The 20,239-nt window shown below is 46.1% G+C and overlaps 3 protein-coding genes and 1 long non-coding RNA gene across 9 annotated transcripts in view; 2 read left to right on the forward strand and 2 right to left on the reverse strand.

Moving 5' to 3' along the window:
* LOC112992854 (cytochrome P450 2W1-like) overlaps positions 1 to 8,685 on the forward strand; it is a 22,004-nt gene extending 13,319 nt beyond the window's left edge. Inside the window, exon 10 of the mRNA XM_026116134.2 lies at positions 8,548 to 8,685. The gene's annotated coding sequence lies outside the window, so the exon portion shown is untranslated. The remainder of the gene's footprint in view (positions 1 to 8,547) is intronic.
* LOC112992853 (cytochrome P450 2W1-like) lies at positions 1,530 to 13,082 on the reverse strand. The gene is made up of 9 exons (XM_026116132.2): positions 12,885 to 13,082; positions 10,493 to 10,655; positions 8,466 to 8,615; positions 8,225 to 8,382; positions 7,204 to 7,377; positions 6,052 to 6,193; positions 5,478 to 5,662; positions 4,702 to 4,843; positions 1,530 to 2,619 (listed from the first exon to the last, which is right to left on the reverse strand). Exons 1-9 carry the CDS (start codon positions 13,080 to 13,082, stop codon positions 2,429 to 2,431), a joined length of 1,503 nt encoding a protein of 500 aa, XP_025971917.2. The 3' UTR covers positions 1,530 to 2,428.
* The window catches only part of LOC112992856 (uncharacterized), a 22,652-nt gene continuing 13,063 nt past the window's right edge, over positions 10,651 to 20,239 (forward strand). For 4 of the 6 annotated variants that reach the window (XR_010391587.1, XR_010391583.1, XR_010391588.1 and 1 more), the window contains exon 1: positions 20,106 to 20,234. This is a non-coding gene — a long non-coding RNA (uncharacterized LOC112992856). Of the gene's footprint in view, positions 12,294 to 18,334; positions 18,473 to 20,013; positions 20,235 to 20,239 lie in introns of those variants that run through there. The other 2 variants (XR_010391585.1, XR_010391584.1) reach the window with 2 other exon arrangements.
* The window catches only part of LOC112992855 (cytochrome P450 2K4-like), a 10,176-nt gene continuing 7,525 nt past the window's right edge, over positions 17,589 to 20,239 (reverse strand). Inside the window, exon 9 of the mRNA XM_026116139.2 lies at positions 17,589 to 20,191. Within this exon, the coding sequence (XP_025971924.1) occupies positions 20,004 to 20,191 (188 nt within the window). The 3' untranslated portion in view covers positions 17,589 to 20,003. The remainder of the gene's footprint in view (positions 20,192 to 20,239) is intronic.

Raw genomic sequence — 20,239 nt, forward strand, 5'->3', positions numbered from 1 at the left:
TTTTTAAGGAATCAGGGAACTGGTTTCCTGTGCACATTTGCACCTGGTAGTTCATATCTCTTGCTGGTGCTCCCTGATGCACTGGTATTGCTCAGTCTTGCTAGATTTCTGTATGTGGCCAGCAACACTGCAGGCTATGGTCTGCCTGCTAGAGAGTACCAGCATGGAAAGTGATGTCTGGAAAGTGCAGGCACTGGAGGTTGCTATGCAAAGTAGGAAAGCCATCTCTCTCCTTCAAAGCCAAGACCCCCAAAAGCCGGTGACAATGAGTCAGGTCTGAGGTTTCCCCAGTGAATTAGTTCAGATTTGAACCCAACCCCTTGCTTTCTGGTTCCGTTCCTCCCACCCCAGTGGATTATTGTCGCAGCTGTCTTTTGAGCTCATATTACTATTGGGAAGGAGCTAGAGCAGGAACAGTCCTGCTCTGTCATAAGCCAAAGGCAAAAGTCTTTTTGATTTCAGCAAAGCCAGGACTTCCTTCAGCATTTCAGCCACTTCACAGCTGCTGTGGCAGAGTGGAGAGGGCTGTCGGGAAAGCGAAGGTTAGAGCACGGAGTGGATATGTAACCTACTCCTGAGCTGGTTTACCTGTCTTCCCCCTAGGAAGACTCCATCCTGCTGCTACCACCCCTCAAGAATGACATTGCCACCAGGTGATGCTTTGGGAAGACAAAGATGCTACTTTGGGAGGGCAAAAGCTGAGCTGAGAGGCTCGGGATCCAGAGCACTAAGCAGAGGGACAGCATCAGTATCAGTGAAGCTGTGGTGGGAACCTTTCATTCTGCCTTTGCAAGTAAGAGGTGAAAGTCAGGCAAGTAAAAACAGTGAAAAAACAAAGGCTATCCTCAGAACCAACGAGTAGCCCATAGCTGAGAGCAAAGGGGAAGCTCTTTGGCCTGGAGAAGCCACTGTCCTGATGTGGAAGGTCTCCAGTTGAGCTGGCTTTTAGTAGAGACCTCTTGCCCATGGAATACTGGTCAAACTGATAATATTCATTGTCACTCTGGGCTCAGAATCAGCATTTCAGGGCATTTGCATTTCTGTGTGAAGCAAAGTTGGGTGGCAGGCACAGGAGGTATAATGAAGACATTGGAGGATTAAAACTTTATTCGGTTCCCATGAAGGAGGAAGCATAAACATTGTGATAATGTACATGATAAAGTAATGAATATGGAGAAGTGGCAATTCACAGGCAGATATGAGGATGGAAAAATGCCTGAGCTGCACATGAATGGGAGTAAGGTTGAGGAATATAGTGACAGATAAGAGCACTACAGAAGGGGTGACAGCCGGACAAAGCTACAGAGTAGAGGAGATAAACAAAACCAGCTCTCTTCTGATCTCTGATTCTCTGTGTGTGTCTGTGTCTGTGTGTAACACAAGCACCATGAAATTACAATCCATGTGCAAGGAAATCACATGTTTGGTTCCAATGGCCAGAATATCCCAAATACCAGACTGATTACCCATGAGGTCCTAAGAGATGGAGAGTGTTAATTCCTATTTAACAAAGTCAGGAAAGGCAAAGATCTATAAAAATGGGTCTGCTTTATTTTCCATATCATTAGCATTTTATGATCAGTTTCTGATACAATTTTCATGTAGCCTTATGATATAGACTGCAAATTTAGAAATGTAGACTCTCTTTCATTCAGACTGTGAGGCAGCGTTGAACCTGGTGGAAACAGTACTTGCCTATCTAAATGGGTTTGCACACTTTGCCGCATCTTTCAGGACAGTGTTCCAAGGCAGAAATAACTCCACCCTTCAATCACATGAATCAGTCTGTTTTTTCACTGCAAGCATTTGACTTTGGCTGCCTAGCCCGGTAGGATTTTGCTAGAAGCTATGGATAATTAGAGAGCTGGGAGAAGTTCAGGAGGTATCTACAGATGGTTTAAGTGCTGTGAGCAACTTTCTGTGGCTCCCAGCAAATGGCAGTGTATCTCTCTTCACAATGTTTTCGGGGAGATTTCTGCAACATTCAGAACCTCACTGCTTTGCCATGGGAGCCTGGATGTCAGACCTATGACTCATATGCTGCTTGCCGTTCACCAGACAACTTTCTTGGGCCTTCCAGTTGCTCCAGGCACAGCATCCCTCTCTTGAGAAGAGGTTTGTGTGCGTCACTGCCTCCTGGCCCACTCGCCAGCCCACCATTCAGAGGATATTTATCAACCAGCCAGAAGGATCATGGTTTCAAACTGATTGTATGCACCCTCTCACAGCTCAGGAGCAAAGAGGGGTCAGCAACCTGTGAGGCAGATGTGGAGGTGGAGAGCAGTGGAGTGGGAGTGGATGGAGACAGTGGGAAGGGAATATGAAAGGGGATGACACAGCAGGATGGGGAGTGGTGAGTCCTAGCTTAGCTGTGTTGGGTCTAAGTGGCTTCCCCGCTCACCTGAGTTGCTCTTTAACAAGGTTGTGGTTATTCACGCAGGACAGCACAGGTTGCCTGAGGCTGAGGCCTTAATGTGAAGGTCGTTTGGGGGACAGTAAGGTCCAAGTCGGACTCTGAAACTCCTGGCTGGGGTTGAAAAGTAAATGTCTGCAGCAACCCTACGAAGAAGACAAACAGCTCCATCTTGGCGAGGCTCTCTCCGATGCAGTTCCTTCGCCCTGCAGATGGAAGCAGTGTGTTTACTTGATCAAAATATCAAGCTAGAAGTTTTGTCATAGGCACGTTAGCAGCTGAGATACTGTAGTGGAAGCAGAAATGAAATCTCTCTGATGGCACCAGACAAAGTGTTTCGGAGCAGAGGAACCCATGTTGCTGAGGGTAGTTGTCCCAGTCCGACCGGCAGTGTGCCTGCCTGGTCTCCGTCACACAGTGACGTTCAGCAGCAAGTGACAGCCATGTGGCAAGTTGCAGGGCTATTACTAATTTATGAGGTACCTAGGGAATGGAAATTTGCACTGCCAGTTAGGAGCTGGGTTTTTTTATTATTATTATTATTATTATTATTTTTATTTTTATTTTTATTTTTATTTTTATTTTTTTATTTATGAGCAAATCACTTCTCCTCTCTGGCCCTCTGATTCCTTCCCCGCAAGAGTGCCGTTTAGCTCGTCAGCTCTCTGGCGCAGAGATGGGCCCTTATGCTGTGTATAAAGGTTTAGCACAACAGGGTTGCGGATTGGGGTTGCAATTTTTGTATGCATTACATTATTGAGAATAGATCCTTCACCCAGATTTATGTGGACTTGTGAATCTTCTGAACCTCTCAGCATCTTTAGCCAACGCCTTACTCTTAAAAATCAGGCTGATAGAAAAATGCTGCCTACTCCCCAAGTGGGATGGTTTGACAACTCACTTTTCTTGTGAAATTTTATCCTAATCTGCTGCACTTTTGGAAAAGATTGTTTATTCTTTCCTGCCTCCTTTTTGTGCTAGATTCCATGCGCTTGTATGAGTGTCTGTCTATAGGGGCAAAGCACTTGGTGGACAGTGAGAACTGACTTCCCAATATCAGAAGTCACTGGTGAAGGTCTGTTGTTGTAGCACATTCTGGAATCCCTGAAAGTCATCTTTTAAGAGGAACAGCTGGAAAATGTAAGGTTACTGGAGGACTTGTAGGATTCTGCAGGAAATCTCCCTTTACAGTACTTACAGGCTCCTGCAGTGTTGGGATTTGTTAAACTCCCAGCAAGATGACTCCATGCTGCTGTGCCCTCTCGTAATGCACACTGCTGGAGTAATAGAGTGCACAGGCTGGGCAGCAGGCATTTCTGGAAATCAGCAACCTTTGGAAACATTTATGGCTGTCACGAAGACACTGTATAAGTGATATTTCTTCTTCTGGGAGACTTTTTGTTACCTAACAACTGTTCTTGCCATTAGCTCAGTTTGAAGCCCTAGAAGTTTGGGTTTATGACCCTTCAAGGACAGAATATTAGTTGTATTTTGCAGATGGAATTGAAATAAAAAAAAATAGTATGCAACTTGACCAAGATAACAGATGGAGACCAAATCAGGAACAGGACCCAGGATGCCAAGTGCTATATCACCTCCTCTAACCACTGGGCTGGGTTCCATCCTCTGAAAGATCTTGCTAGAAATTCTTGGCAGCTTTCAAAAGTGCCACTGGAAGAATCACAGTCAGAGGTGACTTCTGGAAACAATCCAGAGCTTTGGGGGTAAGATTTCATAGTGAGAGTAATATGGTTTGATGTACTCTGCCCCATATTGAGTCTCTGCTGGCTGTAATACCCAGTTAAGGTCCAAGGCTTATTGAGACTCTCTTCCTTGACTCTAATCGGCAGTGGATGAGGCTTTGTCCATCAGATCCACTCGTATGTGGGACTGGGGACTTGCCTCAAGGCAGACTTGAGGGTCCATGGACTGTACTCTCATTTTTAGAAGAACTCATGATATCTCATGTGTAGCTATGCTGGCAACCTCACCAGTCCTGTCTGATAATCCACCTACTCTTGACAGCTTTGAGGCATTTTTCCATCTTCTTTCAAATGTAATGTCTGTCTTTGTCTTCTGTTGACACTTTGGAAACCAACCCCTTCAGTGGTGGGAGAGCTGCACTCTGAGAGCAGTATACCTGGGCACAGAATAATTGGCTGTGCTCAGTTGCCTGGTTGCTTATTGACTGAGAGGGGATACTTAGCAATCAAGACCCCATTTGTGCGTGTTGTAATAAAACGGTCCTGCCATGCCTTCAGTTCCGTGCAGGTCAGGCCTTCAGTTACCTGTGGAGAAGGGCAGGAAAGCCTCTCTCTTTACAAAGTTCCCTTCAGCGTCAAGGAAGTGGTTGGGGTTGAACTGATATGGTGTCTCCCATTGTGTCTTGTCCAGCAGCACTGAGGTGAGCGATGGGATTACGATTATACCCTAGAGGAAAAGTACATTAAGGTACAGAACTTAGCAAGAGCAAAATCCTACCTGGGGCTGTCAAGCACAAAGCACGACTGAAGAGCTCAGGCAGCACCGAAGGTGCTGTGATGTGGGGAAGGGGCCAGGGACTAGAAGGAGCTCCAGAAAGGAGCAATGTCCAAATATCTCCAGCAGATTTGCTCCACCTGGGATAGGTGGAGATGTTGAGGGTTTTGTTCCATTATTTTATTCCATTAGCCAGCTGAGAGGTAAGTCAGTTGAAATTTTCCCAGCAGTGCCAAGGATCAAAGCCAAACACCACATGGTGCTGTGGGAACCTCAGACAGAGGGTCAGATCCTGTGAGTTCCCTGGAAGACACTTGACTCTGCAAATGGCATCAAGGCAGTAAACCAGGACTACTCTTGGAGTGAGGAAGTACTGAGCATGACAGGGACAGGATTGAGTCCTATGGTGCCAGTCTCTCTGGGCTCTGAGCGTGGTCTCTGGTGAGGAAGAAACTCTTCTAAGCCTCACTTACTTTGGGCTTCTGTCCTGTAACTCTCTGGAAAGAAGCCTGACTCTAAGAAATAGTTAGTGCCACTGACAAAAACAAGAAGGGTGGTATGTTCTCACATTCAAGCAATTATATACCTTGGGAATGAAGTAGCCCCTGAAGTGGGTGTCAACAGCAGTGCAGCGGGGAACGTGGGGCAGGAGAGTGATAAACCTCTGCACCTCATGTATCACTGCATTTGTAAACGGCATGTTCTTTCGGTCCTCATATGTGGCCCAGGTTCCACCTTTGACAGTTCTTCCAATCTCCTCTTGCACCTTTTCTGGAAAGAACAAACAAAGTGAATGTGCCCCAGCAAAGACGCCATCTTCTTTGAACTTTTTTTTTGATAAAAACATATTTTTCCAGGCTCTGGAGGGAAAAGATTCCTAAAACACCAGTCCTGGTTTCCCCAGCTCTTTCTCTAGTTCAGGCATGTGCATGGATAGTTCCCCCAGCATCATACATTGGTTTCTGCTCATACTGTCCCCCTGCAAGGCAAAGGGACTGTTTGTTATGACTTCATTCAGCACCTAAGTGCGTCAGGAGTTCATAATAATAAAGAGACGTGATTCAGCTCTTGAGGAAAAAGAGCTTCTATGTATCTGAGGCCAGGCCTCTCCCCTCCTTATCAGCCGTGTTATGGATGCAGTGTAAGTAAAAGTAGCTCACTTTGAATCTCTGGGAATCTCATCATCAGCAGAATGGCCCACTGTAGGGTTGTGGCTGTGGTCTCTGTTCCTGCCATCACCAGGTCAAGGATGGATGCCATTAAGTTGTCATCGTGGAAGAGGCTGTCTTTCTTGTTTTTCTCCTTGAAACACACAAGTGTACTGACTAGTAAGAAAGCCCTTAAAACAGTCAGTGTTAATATTCAGCGAGCTCGGGAAATACTGCATAACCCATCACACTGTTGGATGTGATCAGTGTTTGTGAACTGAGTGATAAAATAGGCCTGATCTTTCAGGCACAGCATCAAAGATGGGAAATTTGGAGTGAGATTTAGGCTCGGTATCCACCTCCACCCAGAAGCAGGCTGAGACCCAGTGCCAGATGCTGTTTACTGACTCAGCCTCACAGGTCTGGAAGGAGCCTGGTGTCTTCTGTGCACAGAAAGACATTCAGCTAATTCCAGCTACAAGAGACTCCTCCTGCCCAGGAAGGGAGGGGAGGGCTGGGATGGCCAAGGATGTTCAAAATTACTTTTCAAATCTTTTCTACTGGCCTTTAGGACTGTACTGAACCTTCCTCCATATAGGTGGGTAGAAAACTTAATGGCTATGGCTGGCCCAGATCCAGTTAGAAAGAAGAAATTCAGAGCCCAAATATTTTATGTTCATTGAAATCAACAGACATGAGAGACTGCTCTGGTTCCCTGTTAATGTGAGATACGGGGCAAGGACAGGACTGGTAGTTATGACCTATCATTCAAGTACTTTGAGTGCATTTTTGATCTTGGAGCAACAACAGCAATGATTGATTGATTTTATTGTCATAAGAAGAAAAGCTTTCATGTGAATTCATGCATTTTTTACTAGAAATCAAGGGCTAATCCTACATTATTATGTGCACTGCTATTTCAGGAGTGGACTGAAAGAGTGGCTGAGAGAGTGGCTTTCATATCTTAAATTCAATGCAAAAATTCCTGCAATAAATTACACCAAGTATAAAAAACTAGAGTCTGATTTCAGTTCCATTGGGATAACAGCATTGACTTGAATAGGTTTATGTGATGTGACTGGAATTGAGACCTAGCTGAGTATTTTAGCTAGAAAACTCAAAGAAAACACTGCAAACAGTCAACAAGCCTAAGCACTCAAATACCTCTTGTTGCTTGAATATCAGTGCATCAATGTAGCTCCTCACACTGTTCTCATTGATGTCTTCCCTGCTTGCCTTCATATATTGCCTTAAAATGACTCGCACATCTTCTATTTTCTCAAGCAAAATCTTGTGGGTTTTGAAAAGAAATCCAAGGAATGGGTAGAAATTGAAATACTAATGAGGAATTAAAAGAAATAGAGCATTAAGTCCGCTGTAGTATCCAACATGCTGAAATAACTTCTTCCTAAGGGATAACATGTCAGGTGAGTCCAGTCTTGTAGCCATAACATTTGAGCATCCCAGGGATTTCTCAGAGAGGTCACAGGCAGATTTGCATGAAAAGGAGGGCTTTGCAACCTTTCAGCTTTGATGTAGTACTGCCCAGTTCCAAGCATTTGAGCCATTCTGTGAGAACAGCTCCCTTACCAGTAACAGACTGGTCAGCCTCATAGGGGAGCTCCTCGTGCTGCCTGGTTCCCACGCTGCCAGGCCACCAGGCATTTTAGATCAATATGTGACTGCTTAGTTCTGCCTATCTCACTTACAAGGGACTGGACATGGCAGTTTGAAGGAAAGCAGTTTTCCTGGTGCTCTCCAGGGAAGCATGTTTAATGCAGGCTGTGAAATCTCTCTCACCTGGGCATCAACACTGAAAGTGAGCTCTTACTAGAAAATGCAGGTAAGGCGAAGAAAGCCCGCACAGTGCAATTATATTGAAGAAGCTGAAAACAGATCTATGCAGATAAAATCATCATAGGTCTCTTCTTACTTTAGCTCCATGCAGATTTGCAGGCTGGTTTAAAATCAAAGTATCAACATGGTAACCCCAAGTATCCATCAGAATTCCCATTCTGCTGGATACTTGGGGTAACCAGCGTGGTATGTGGACAACCGTCACATTTTAAGTATGATGGCTGGTTCTGAATATTTGAGAACTGCTAAACTAAATCCTATGGTTTGTGTGGCTCGCCGTAACTTGCCAATATAAAAAAAAAGTTAATCTATGGAACAGATTACATACGTTCAAATACGGAGATCCCAGAAGGTTCATAACTTCATCTATGAGTCTTAAGAGAGTGAGAAAGGTTGGGTCCTTATAGTCAAACCTGTCTCCAAACAGCATGAGGAAGGTGATGTTGGTTGGAGCCGTGTTGAAGGACCTCAGGCTAAAAGGTTCCCCTACAATGAGAGGAGGATGGAAATATTAATGTGATATTGCAGCAGCAATGAGCTGTATTGCACCACAATGGTCCCCAGCTCACCTTTGAAGGATTTGATCATCTCTATAAGGAAGTGAAGCTCCTCGAAAATTTTCACTTCCATAGTTTTTTTTCCCATGCCAAGGTTGCGCATGCTGGATACAGTGAATCTCCGAGTTGTTCTCCAGAGCTCCCCAATAGAGAAGAAGACACCTGGGGAGGCCATGAGACATCTCCACTGGGATCATACATGGAGGAGCTCCTCCGCACACACCAAGATATGGGACTGGACTCACTGGGATCTCCAAAAATGTTTCTGCTGCCCTGTTTCCCATGGACTTGAGGAATAAGAGTCTCCCATTTCTGTGTGCCCCATCCCTGTCTCCTCTCAGCTCAGTTCTCCCCAGTCTCACTGCTCTAGTTTGTGAAAGACCAGCTCTCTCTTGCGTGCAAGGTAAGCAGGTCGGGCTTTTCAGACCAGCCCTGTTTGGCTTTAGAGCAGGGCAGAGAGGTTGGTCTGAGTCAATCGTGCAACCTTTCTGTCGCTGTTTGCAAGTCTAGGGCCCCAAGCCCGCACCTTGGAAGCTTCCTCCTTTATCGTGTTTCAATCATAAAGGTCTTTTATCTAAGTGGGATGGGATAATTCAGTCTCCACAACTCTATTAAGTGCAGGGATGTTTTGCTGAAATTCCTAACAGCATTGTTTTTCTCAGCAGTGGTGAAGATTATCGTTTTATGGAGTCATTGAGCTCATGTCTTGATGATCACTAGTGACATCAAGCAGAGAGGGATATTTCATCCCATCATGGTGCTGGATGTAGTGAAAGGAAAATTTGTGTCAATAATCCAAAGAATATTCCATATTGTGTCAACTGAAAAGCTGGATTACATTATTTCACATTCCATCACATTCAGTTGCAAGATAGTTGAATATGTGTGCCTTTTCTAGAATGAACACAATTTTTAAGCAGCATAGTTTTAATTTGGAAAGGAAAACTTTCTGTTTTAAATACGTCAAAGCAAATTTCTAAGCTTAATTTTTGATTTGCTTTAATTCAGGAAATTTCATTTGGAACAGTCCTTTTCTGCAAACAGCTTCGGAGTCAAGAAATCGGCATTTTCTGAAGAAAAATATGTTCTGTCAGAAATTTTGTGACCATTGTTACTTTACAGCCATTGTGAATTTACAGCTTTGGGTCACCTCTGAACGGCTCACACTTGGACTGATAAGATAAGTGTGAAAGGACTTATACTGCAGTACTGAGGGTCTCCCGCAGGGATATGTTACATGTAAATTGGCTCTGAACATGCATTTCTCTCCATCAATTCCTTTTGCTTATGTAATGCTAAATTCATCTATTGATATTGTGGCTGGGTAATTTAATTACTATTTGCAATCCCCACATCACCTATGACTATCATATAAAGCTCTGTTTTTGGATGCTCAAAGCTAAAGTCTCAGCTCAAGCAGAGGATCAAAAAACGAGATAAAATGTTCTTTGAAATAGGGAATGGGGATGGAGAGTTGCCTTGGGAAAACCGTGGGGCTGTTTTGAGGAAGAATTTACAGCCCCAGCCCCTTGCCTTTGCCTGAACCTGTTTCACATCGTTCCACCCAAGAGCATGTGCGGAGCTGAGATTCTGTGGAAAGATTATGTCCAAAAGTGTAGCCTCGTAGCGGGAGAACGGGAAAAACCCTACAGCTCCGAACAGCTGAAGAAGTTAGCCCAAACTCCCGTGACACCGTGGGGGCGATTTGGAAATGTGTCGAGGGCAGCGAGCCACTCAGCTCCCGTTCCCGTCTTGCAGAAATCAACCCCGGAATTACTGCTGGGCTGTTAGAAATCCCCCTCCTCACCCTGGAGCAATGGGGAGATGGGTTGGTCGCAAATGCTCTAGCAAAAGTAAGTGCTACAAGGCTCTGTAGAAAAAGGAGAAAAGCCGAACATTTGCTGTCAGCTTGGCTGCAGTGGGGTCTGAGGGGGATTTTTAAGAGCCCCGCTCAGGGGGTTCACGGGAAACACAGTTAGGCTGATGCTAAGCGATGGCGTCATCCCACCCACCTGCCCCCCCCCTCCTTTCTCTAGTACCGTTTCCGTTCTGAATTTGGTCAAATATTGGGATGGATGGTCTGTCTACAAACTCCTCTGTGTAGTTCACAAGCGCCTCCCGCACAACTTCGTACCCAGTCAGGACCACAACCTTCTGGAACCCAAAATGGAGGGTGAAGACTGGGCCGTATTCCTCCGCGAGCTGAAAGAGAGGCAAGCCGTGACGGTTGGCAAGGCAGGGAGCGCGCACGCATCCGATGCGGACCGACGTGGGAAAGCCGCCGGCCCCGTCACGTCCTGGCAGCAGGAGCGAGGCTGCCCCACGAGAAGCGGCTGCAGGACAGCTCCCGCGAGCTGGTTACCACCAGCACCAGGGCATGTGGTATGGATGCCCCGCTGGGTCTTTAGGCTTATTGCCACGAGACAATCCCCCTCCACCCCACCAGTCAGTACGTCACTAGGCTGGTTTCTCTGTTGAGGAGAAAGTCAATGAAAAACAAAAAGTCACCTAGAGTTAAAGTCTAGACCTCAAATGGCAACGCAAGTTGATGAACAGAAGAAAGCTGCAAATGGAGCAGACGTTTCAGCACCAATAGTGACGCGGTCCCTGAGGAAAGCACTCGCTCCTGACACCCCCGCTGTACCAAAGCACTCCTGCATCCGTGCCATGAGATCAAAGGCGTCAGCTTTGACCCGCGTCAGGCATTCGGCTTGCCCCAAAGGACCTCAACATAGGAAAGAGCGACTCTGTGGCCCCGTGGCGTTGGTACCCCAGGTCAGGCCCGACGAGGGCCGGCGCAGCGGGGCAGCTCACGGCAGCCCTCTGTGGCATTCGGAGCGGGCAGGGGCAACCCGAACGGCTGTGCCCATGCTTGCAAACAAAGCGAAGCTCTTTTGGCACTGGAGAAAGCCCCGCACGTATCCTTGCCGTGACACAGAGAAGATCTTTCATTGCAGCACACGCACGAGCGAGCTCCTGCGGCTCCTGACAGCCACGCTGCCCAGGCTGCACGCTGCCGAGCGCTTACAAAGGCAGTGCAGTTCCTCGGAGGGCTGAAAATCCCACCCGAGGGCACGCGGTCCTGCCGGCACGTCCTGACCGTGCCCACAGAGCGGGCTGCGGTGTGCCCACGTCTGCTCCTCTCCGCCAAGGAAGCGGGTTCGCTACGAGTCTCCGTGCAGAGGGGAACCCACGCTCGGTACGGCCAGGCTGGCCTACGCCTGCTGCTGCGTGCCGGCCAGTATCGCCCTGATCCGATGGGGAGGGTCCATCCCCGCTCACCCTGCGAATTCCCCGTCGGGGTACCCCGCCAGCAAATGCTGGTGCATGTCGCTCAGTGCAATCATTTATTTTTGTTATCCTTGGGGGGAGATGGTGAGATAACCCCTCTGGATGAATCCCAAAATAAAGACAAACACAAGCAATACCAAATATCTATCAGGTGATGAGAGCATGCAGAGGAACGTAAGCAAAAAATGCAGTTCAGTGACACAGTAGCCATGTGCACCCAGCCCTGCTGGGTAAACTGACCCAAAGCCCGGCTTTGCCCAGGGCACGACACCAGGGGCTGGGAGCCTCACCCTGGGCCGTGCCTTTTCCAGCACGCGGCTGCTCCCAGAGACCCGCCGCTGTTTATTTAGCGCTGGTATTACAGGAGCCTTGTCAACGCCTAGTCGTGAACTGCTCCTATCTGTTTGCTCAGCCTCTCTGTCCCCAGCCTGGGTCGAGCCTTTAGGTGCCGTCTGCCGAGGCGGGAGCGCTCGGAGGGCTGACGCCAATGCTGCGGGCGCTGCGCCAGCCGTGCCGGAGCTGCAGGAGCCGTTTATCTCCATAAACGGGGTAAGCTGTTTTAATTACAAGTTAACAGGAGAGCTCGCAGGCTGCTTGTTCTGTTTCCTTAGCACAAATTTTCCATCCCGCTCTTGTGCTGCCATCTAGATCTCAATGTGAATCCAATTCATTAAGAGGGAAGCAAAATTTGCAAAGGGGCACGTGGATTTGACCCTCTCCAGCGCAGTTTTGGGGACACTATGGAGAAGAATTCCTCTTGCCTGTTCTCGAGGGTGGAAGGGAGGGAAGCAATTTCATTTCATGTTAGTTATTTCCTAACGCTTTAATGATTTCTGACTATCAGAGCTGTCAAATTAATACTTAAAATCCCACAAGCATTATATATTTCATGTTCCTCATCACACTTAAATGAAGAAATCCTATATTACCCAGTGGTCTTTTTTTAACGGTTGATCACTCATAAATGACACTGCATCAACACAGACATTGTCTAGAAGAAGCTCAGAAAAATATTATAATGCAATTTTCACACCTTTACAGTTAGTTCAAAGTAAAAAAGACAAAAAGTTCTCACTGATATAACTCAGGCAGCTTTAAAATGCATTAGAATCTGGGTTTGGGGGAGGTTTTTTGTCCTACCTTCATTAGTGATTTATCTTGCCTTCTAATATCCACCAAATGCAGGTTACCAATGATCGGAAGAGGAGTTGGACCAGGAGGCAATTTAAAAGCTGATTTTTTAGAGCCAGCTGAAAAATAGAGTACAGCTAATAATACTGCTGCACACAGCAGACACATTAATGCAGGATCAGAGATAAATGAAATTAAAAAAGCCATTTTTAGTAATAATCTGGTTGTGGGGGTTAGAAGCAATAGAAGTGCAGTGGCACTGTTCTGTTTCTGCCAGCTGGCTTTCTGTTTGTTCTCTGCGATTGCTACAAGCACTCGATTCTTATTAAGGTTTGTAGAGTACCTAAATAAATACTGCATACTCCACCCTCTTTAAACACCTCAGAGAATGTGGTCTAAGCAGTTTGCAAAGCCTGTCCAGAAGTAAAGAGAGTTTCAGATTACAAACCCATGCATGTGTGTGCAAGAACATATACATGGGAAAAAGGTGCTTGGCATTCCTCTATAACCTCCTCCTCCCCGAGACCTCAAAGCCCTTTATCAGCAGTACCATGACCCTCCAAACACTCTACTGACATGGGGAAATAAAAAGCTTTCCTTGGATCCTATCAGAAACCTCCAGAATCAGATTTGGACAGGGTCTGAGATCTCCTTCGTGTTACTAGCCAGAAAAATAGTATTTTTATGGGAGACTTTAGCTCGCTTGATATCAAGTAGAGATCAAAAGTTGTTAATAATGGTAAAGCCCATGTATCTCTGGGTGTTATAGGTCATAAACTTCTTCATAAAATAGGCTCTGACCTGCCTAGAAGGGATGTGATTTCAGACTTTGTGTCTGAAGTAGAGGACATGTAATAGCTAGCCATGGAAAAGCAGCTTGGACCAAGTGATCATGAGTGGGTTCAGTTGAAATTAAATGGGAAGACAGAATTAGATCTGAAATTTTGGTGAAGATTCCTCATCTTGAAAGAGTAGCTTCTAAGAGACAGAGGGAAGAAGTTAATGAAGTTAGCTGGACTGGCAGGCTTCCGACCTTGAGCAAAACTGGAGCATGGAATTACTTTAAGTCAAAGACATATTACACTTGGTGCTTGAATCCTTCATAAAAGTTAAAATCTCATAGAGAGGGAATTGAGATCTGCATGGTTGAATAGTGGCTTTCAGGGGGATAAGGAAATAAACAGTCAACAAAGTAAAGGAAAAAAGATTGTTTAGGAAAGAAAGATCTGTCTTACGTGATCAGGAAGCACAAGGCTAAAGGTAGATTTATCCAAAGTTGGCAGTTTAGATCATATAACGGCTGTTATTTAACAGATAAGAGTCCTCAGCCTTGCAAATACACAGCGGGTAGGGAAGGAGTGGGCCTGATGTGAAGGGAGGACATGGCTGTGATTGAAGCTAATCCAGCACGGTCCCCAGCGAAACGACTGCTTTGCTGCAGGTTGGAGCTGTCTGAGCGGTGTGGAGATGTTGCAGGGCAGCTGTTGCCCAGAAGCAGAACAAGCAAGAGTATTGCAACATTTCTGGGATTTTTTTTTTTAATTAGTTTCCAAGAAATGGGCTGGAGACAACGGTTTCCCCAAGAAGTGACTCACTCTTGCTTGCCAAAGTGAGCAAAGAGGCAGAGGGGGTGTGAAGACAAGCAAGGAGGATCTGGGCTGGCACAGATTGCAAAACCGAGGCACTGCAATGGCAACTTGCAATGGCACATGCTTTGCACACCATGCAAAATGTTTGCTCCTGCAGGATTTTATTTGACCAGCAGCACCCTGCACTACAAGAGTTATGTGCTGCTGCCTCTATCTCAGTATTTCATCCTTGCCCTGGGAGCTGCTGAAATCATAAAAAGGCCTTTCAGAAATAGACAAATTATGTCTGAAAAGTCAGGGGCAGGGGGGAGTTTGCTGCATTTTTTTAAGCCAGACTCCGAATGCAATGCATTAAAATGACAAAGGTAAGTCAAGCTCTTGCGATGACCAGAAATTCCTGTCTCAATAATGCGTCTGCTACGTGTTTCGCTCCGGAGCTGCACTGCTACGTGCTCCCCTGCCTAAGCACACAGAGCCGAGCAGGAAACACCTGCCAGGCGCTGACATTGCTCCGGGTGCATTCCTGGGGCAGCCGGGCCCCTCCGGGGTGCTCGCCGCTGGGTTGTCTTTGGTCCCTTATGCCCCCGTGGCGATCCCCTGCCACAGGGAGTGAAACGGGCAGTGCTGGTGAGACCGGGGAGCGTGGGCACTGGTCAGCATCACCCACCACCGCCCCGGGGCACAGCCACTGCGCTGCCAGTTGGGTCCCCCTGGAGAGATCCATCCTGCAAAGCCCATGAATGCACCACCCCTGCGTCCATTAAATTAACCTAAATCTCCCAAGATGTCTGTGCCTTCTCTGCCAATCCGGTTCTCGACCAGCAGTGCAGCCAGGCCAAGACCACAGCCTCAGATACTCTTGCTGACTTTATCTTAACAAGTTCCTCTTAAGCAAGTGCAGGAGCCACAGGAACGTGGGAATCACCGTAAGAGGCCGCATCAGCGAGCCAGCTAGAGCAATATCCTGTCAGACAGAAGCCAGACCCAGGTACTACAGGAACACCCTAGAGGTACTGTAAGATAAGAAAATATTTCTTCCTGACCTTATTTGCAACATAGCTTTTATTTTTAAGTAGATGGAGTGGCATCCTTTGTCCAGTGTTAAAAGTCTGTAGGAGTAAACTGCAGCATAACTGTGCATAAAAAGTCTATTTTCTTCTATTAGTTTAATTTGTTGCCATTCACTTTAATTTTCCATTTTGCCTCTGTATTGAGAAAGGGTTGATGAAAGCAGGTGACTCATCCTCTCTGCACTGGGACACTGTGTGGCCTACCCTTCCCATGTCCCTTCTCCATCTGTTCTTTAAGGCAAACAACCACATCTTCCAAGCCACAATGTACATGAGGGGTTTTCATTCTCCACCACCATTTTTCTTTTCTCCTATCCCAACTTCTTCTAAAGCCGGTATATCCTTTTGGAAATGTGGTACCCAGAGCACAATGCTATCTCAACTGGTTGTCTGTTGTCCTGGGATCAGTGCAAGAAAAAGCCTTACATAGTGTTTCAACGACTTGGGAAATCTGGGAGGACTTCCACCTTCCTCACCCTGTGATTGGCAGCTCTTGGCAAAAGTGCACTGTGACTGAAAAGTCTCATGAGAGTTGATATAAGAGCATAGGAATCTGGGTAGATAATTATGGTGTGGGAAGATATCAAAGGGGCTTGTGTGTCTAACTGGGAATTAATGGAGCTGTTCAGCATTAGCATGGGTGTCAGCAAGATGGTCCCACCTCAGTGCATTGCTTTTACCTGGGTTTCGTGAAGTGCTGGCAGGATGGAAACGGATGCTGCATGGCTGGCAGGCCAGGTCGCAGAATCAGCCTTGTGACAGCTGTAACATAGAAATCAGTTGAAGATGGGCAGAGAAGCAAGTTCTGCAAATTCAGGAGGGCAAGTAGGTTTTTATTGATTAATAATTCAAAGGTAAGAGTGATAGTTAATTAACTCATGGATAAGCACACCTACTTGGAAGACAAAAGCTTGGAAAGTGCTGTTCAGTTCATACATCTGGGTAGCGCTGTTTGCAGCATGGTGACTGCACGTTCCATGTAAAATCAAGATAGATCAATCAGGGACTTTATGCAAAAACAAAGTGTTTAGCAAAGAGACCAAAATTAGGAACAATATTTTACACATCCTCTTCAGTAGAGTATAGTCTTGAGAAAATACTGCATCCTTCAAGAGCACCTCTCACTGCCGGTTCATAGGCTGGTGAGATAAATAATGAAAAGGGCATAAAAGTAGCACAATTACCCACAGGAAAGCAACTGCATGACACAGTTTAGGCATACCTGCTAATTAGATACCTGGTCAAGCAATTCTTTACAGGCCTTAGGTCAAATGACAGAGATCAGCCCAGAAACATACTCCATACCTTAATATTGGCTGTGTCACGTTACTATAGTCAAATGTAACAGGTTTGGGAAATATTTTAAGACTACGCAAGACATACTCCGTGGCTTGTACCTCGTGTGCAATAAAGATGGTGAAGACAGAATAACAGTGATGCACCGCAAACCGAACCTACAGGTTCAAACTCAACAGTGTGCAGGCTCCAGGGAGAGCAATTTTCTGTTGTTCTCAGTCGCTCTGATCTCAGTCCGTTCACAGGCCTCCTCACACGGGCTGGTGTCTGTCCTGGAAGGTGTAAACTGCCTCCATGTGCATTTTCATGCTTTAATTCATCAGACAGTGAGTTGTAAAAACTCTTTTTCTAATTCCTGTAAGTCAGCAAGGATGTGACCCCAAGTGTAGAATTGCTAACACAGCTCCAAGATCCCAGGATTGTTATACAGTTGAACTGTGCATCAACCTGCGAGCGCTGCACCTGCTTTTGATAGGAGATACTTTTGGAGGGGACGATTATTAAAGTATTCAAAATACTTGTTGTATTGCCTTCTCTGTTGTGATTTTCTGGAGTTAGAGATTTAATGATTTCTCTGAGCTGTTCATGGCTATGAGTATTCCTCACCTTTTGCACTGTTAAACACGTCCCAGCTGCATGTTTCCCAGGGATCCATGGGCATACAGCTGCGGCATGGGTATATTAAAGATGGTGCAGCCCAACTTTATCAGATTGACCCTAAATCCACCTTTCCCAGCAACACCAGATAGATCAACAGCAACAGAGAAAAATATTTATATGTTAAGTAGGAGCTAAGGTCAGGCTTGTGGTAGTTAGACCGCGAACAGAGCAACAGCAAACACATGTAAGCAAGCTTAGCAGCAAAGGCTTTCTTGTTACTTAATTTGTTACGCAGATTCTCTGAGGCGTATCCAGCAGCTGGAGCGGGCTCCAAAGTACAGTGCAAGGAAAAGTGCAAGACCAGTACAAGTACAATGCAAGTAGAAATGTGATACAAATACAAGTCCAGTATAAGCACAAGTGCAAGGTACGGTACAACTATTAGAGTGTTGCCTTTAGTGCTGAACTGAAGCTAGTGTGAAGAGTCAGTGTCCTGGCCTGACAAAGACCACCCTACTTTGGACATCCCTTCATATTCTCTTCCTCCTTTTTTTCCTTCTTTTTGCAGCACAGATCATCTTTAGATGCCAACGACTGTGGTTTTGTGTTTTAAACTTACCATAGCCACTCCCTTAGTCTCTGTAATTTTCTGGTTTTCCCATTCTTCTCATCCAAACTTGCCTTTCCTGCTTCCAAACCAATACAAGAGCATCTTCAGTGACTCCCTTCTCCCTAACCTGCATACATTTTCCTGCCTTTGTTTCACTGTAGATGAAGCCTCCCCTCTCTCACCTGCACTGTCATTCAGATCTCGTATGCATGCGCGCACACAGGCGTACGCACATCATGGGTCCCTCAATGGGTGTAGCTTTGCAAGTAGAGCTAGTTGTTCCTCATCCTGATGGCTGCTACATGAAATAAATCATTAATTGTTGTAATCAACCGCTCTCCTAGGAAGGCCACAGTCTCTGGGATGTCAGCAGCTTTCTGCAAAGACCCGATATTACACATTAATGGTATAGGTGAAAGACTTGGTGACAAGGTACAGTGTCCAACCTACTTCTCCTTCCAGTCTCTATTACCAGTTTTACAACATCTGTTTTCACAGTGACAACATACAAAACCCTATTAAACTTTGACAGCGATATAAGATCTCTGCTAGGCAAAGTATTAACAGCTCTGAATTTGTAACTTTACGTAGGTATTACATGAGCAGCCAAAGCACTTTTTGCATGGATCAAAACTTGGCTTGCAATTCATTTTGTGACGCCCCTGGTCCTGCTGTGTACTGAGCACATAAAACTTCTGTGGGGACCCATGGCAGTGTCATTTGCTCAGCACTGCTTGGGACTGCAGGCTGAGCCTGTCACTCTGCCTGGAGACCTTGCTGCTTATCCCTGACACCAGGAATGTCTGGAGAGGGAGACTGCTTGAAATGCCAGGGGCCGTGTATGTCCTGTAGAGCTGAGGACAGAGGGTAACATTTCCTAAAGAGTTTAAGTCCTATTTTCAGTCAAATTGAAAATAAAGTATTGCCCCTATTCGTGCCACCAAACCTGATGCATCAGCTTGAGAGATTTGAATTAGGAGCTTGGGAGTGGTGGCTTACTCTGCAGTCAATGGAAAGAAGGAGCAATTCAGACCTTACGGCAGTTGAATCACTCACTGAAGGAGCCTCATTTTCCCTGTGGATGGTAGAGGAGATCTAGAGATTAACTAGGCTCCTGAGTGGGAGTTGTGCTCCCCCGCTCCCAGCTGCGTGGTCCTTGTGCTGCCTCTGGGATGTGCTTAGGGATCTGAATTGGCCCAGCCAAGGATCGGACAAGTGTTGGAGCCAGCACACAGCCAGGAGAGGTGAGGGAAGAGCAGAAACGCTGTTCTGAGCAGAAGCAGAAAGCTGCTAGATTGGCCCTGTCATAAAATAGGCTCTTTAGTACAAAGTTCCTGGTGTGAGTTGGAATGAACTTACTTCCCAAACCACTTAGATGTTTTCTGATAACTGTCCTACGTCTGGCTCTTGGCATAGACCCACGTTACACCCCAGTGTTTGGGGCTCTGTGAGGAAGATAAGGCAGGTTGTATTGCACAACGGAAACTCATTCTGAGGCTCAGCCGAACAACTATCCCTGGGAGATTTCTAGATCGATTAAGTATTTATACTTTGTGTCTGCTGGCTCCAACTGGGCCATCAGTCAGCTCTGCTACAGTGCTTGGACTTTGGGCTGGGAAATTCCCCATGGAGGCTCTCAGAGGACAGACTAGAGAGACTCTGATGGGTTGCATCCATAGAGGAGGCCTGAAACCATTTCATTCCTTCAAATAGCCCTGAAACTTGCCTTCCTGTTCCAGGAATGGGTTGCACTGTTTCTCAGTGCTGTACTTAAGGGTGTGTGAAGGGTTTGCATTATACCAGTATCAGGAGAGCTCTTAGAAAGAATACAAAAGAGAGAAAAATAGCAGTGCCCATTGTCTTCCTTCTCCTAAAACTCAGGAATAGACAACTTTTTTTCTTCCTGTAACCAGACTTGATTTCAAGCCTAAAGTGTTCACTACGCTTACTGCATGTGGTTTGATCATTCATAGGGCACAGCGCAAACCAGGTGAGGCATGGGGCTCAAGATAAAGCCGACATCAGCAGTGAGATCTAGATCTGACTTGTCCACTCCTGGAGGGGTCTGGAAAACAAATTTGCGGAGCAAGCCTGCAAAGAAGAGGAACAGCTCCATTTTGGCCAGTCCTTCTCCAATGCAAGCCCTTCGTCCTGAAAATAACCAGAAGAGAAGTAAATGATCAGCACCATAATAGTTAG

Source organism: Dromaius novaehollandiae, chromosome 14 (genome assembly GCF_036370855.1).
Source record: "Dromaius novaehollandiae isolate bDroNov1 chromosome 14, bDroNov1.hap1, whole genome shotgun sequence".
Classification (NCBI taxonomy): Eukaryota; Metazoa; Chordata; class Aves; order Casuariiformes; family Dromaiidae; genus Dromaius; species Dromaius novaehollandiae.

What these genes read in the sequence shown, in the direction of transcription:
- LOC112992853 (XM_026116132.2), bottom strand. Translation starts at nt 13,082, where the DNA reads ATGGCTTTTTTAATTTCATTTATCTCTGATCCTGCATTAATGTGTCTG. An exon ending in CCAAATTCAGAACGGAAACG is followed by an intron (nt 8,616 to 10,492) that starts GTACTAGAGAAA and finishes TGGCCTCCCCAG; the next exon opens with GTGTCTTCTTCTCTATTGGG. An exon ending in TGATATTCAAGCAACAAGAG is followed by an intron (nt 6,194 to 7,203) that starts GTATTTGAGTGC and finishes GTGTGTTTCAAG; the next exon opens with GAGAAAAACAAGAAAGACAG.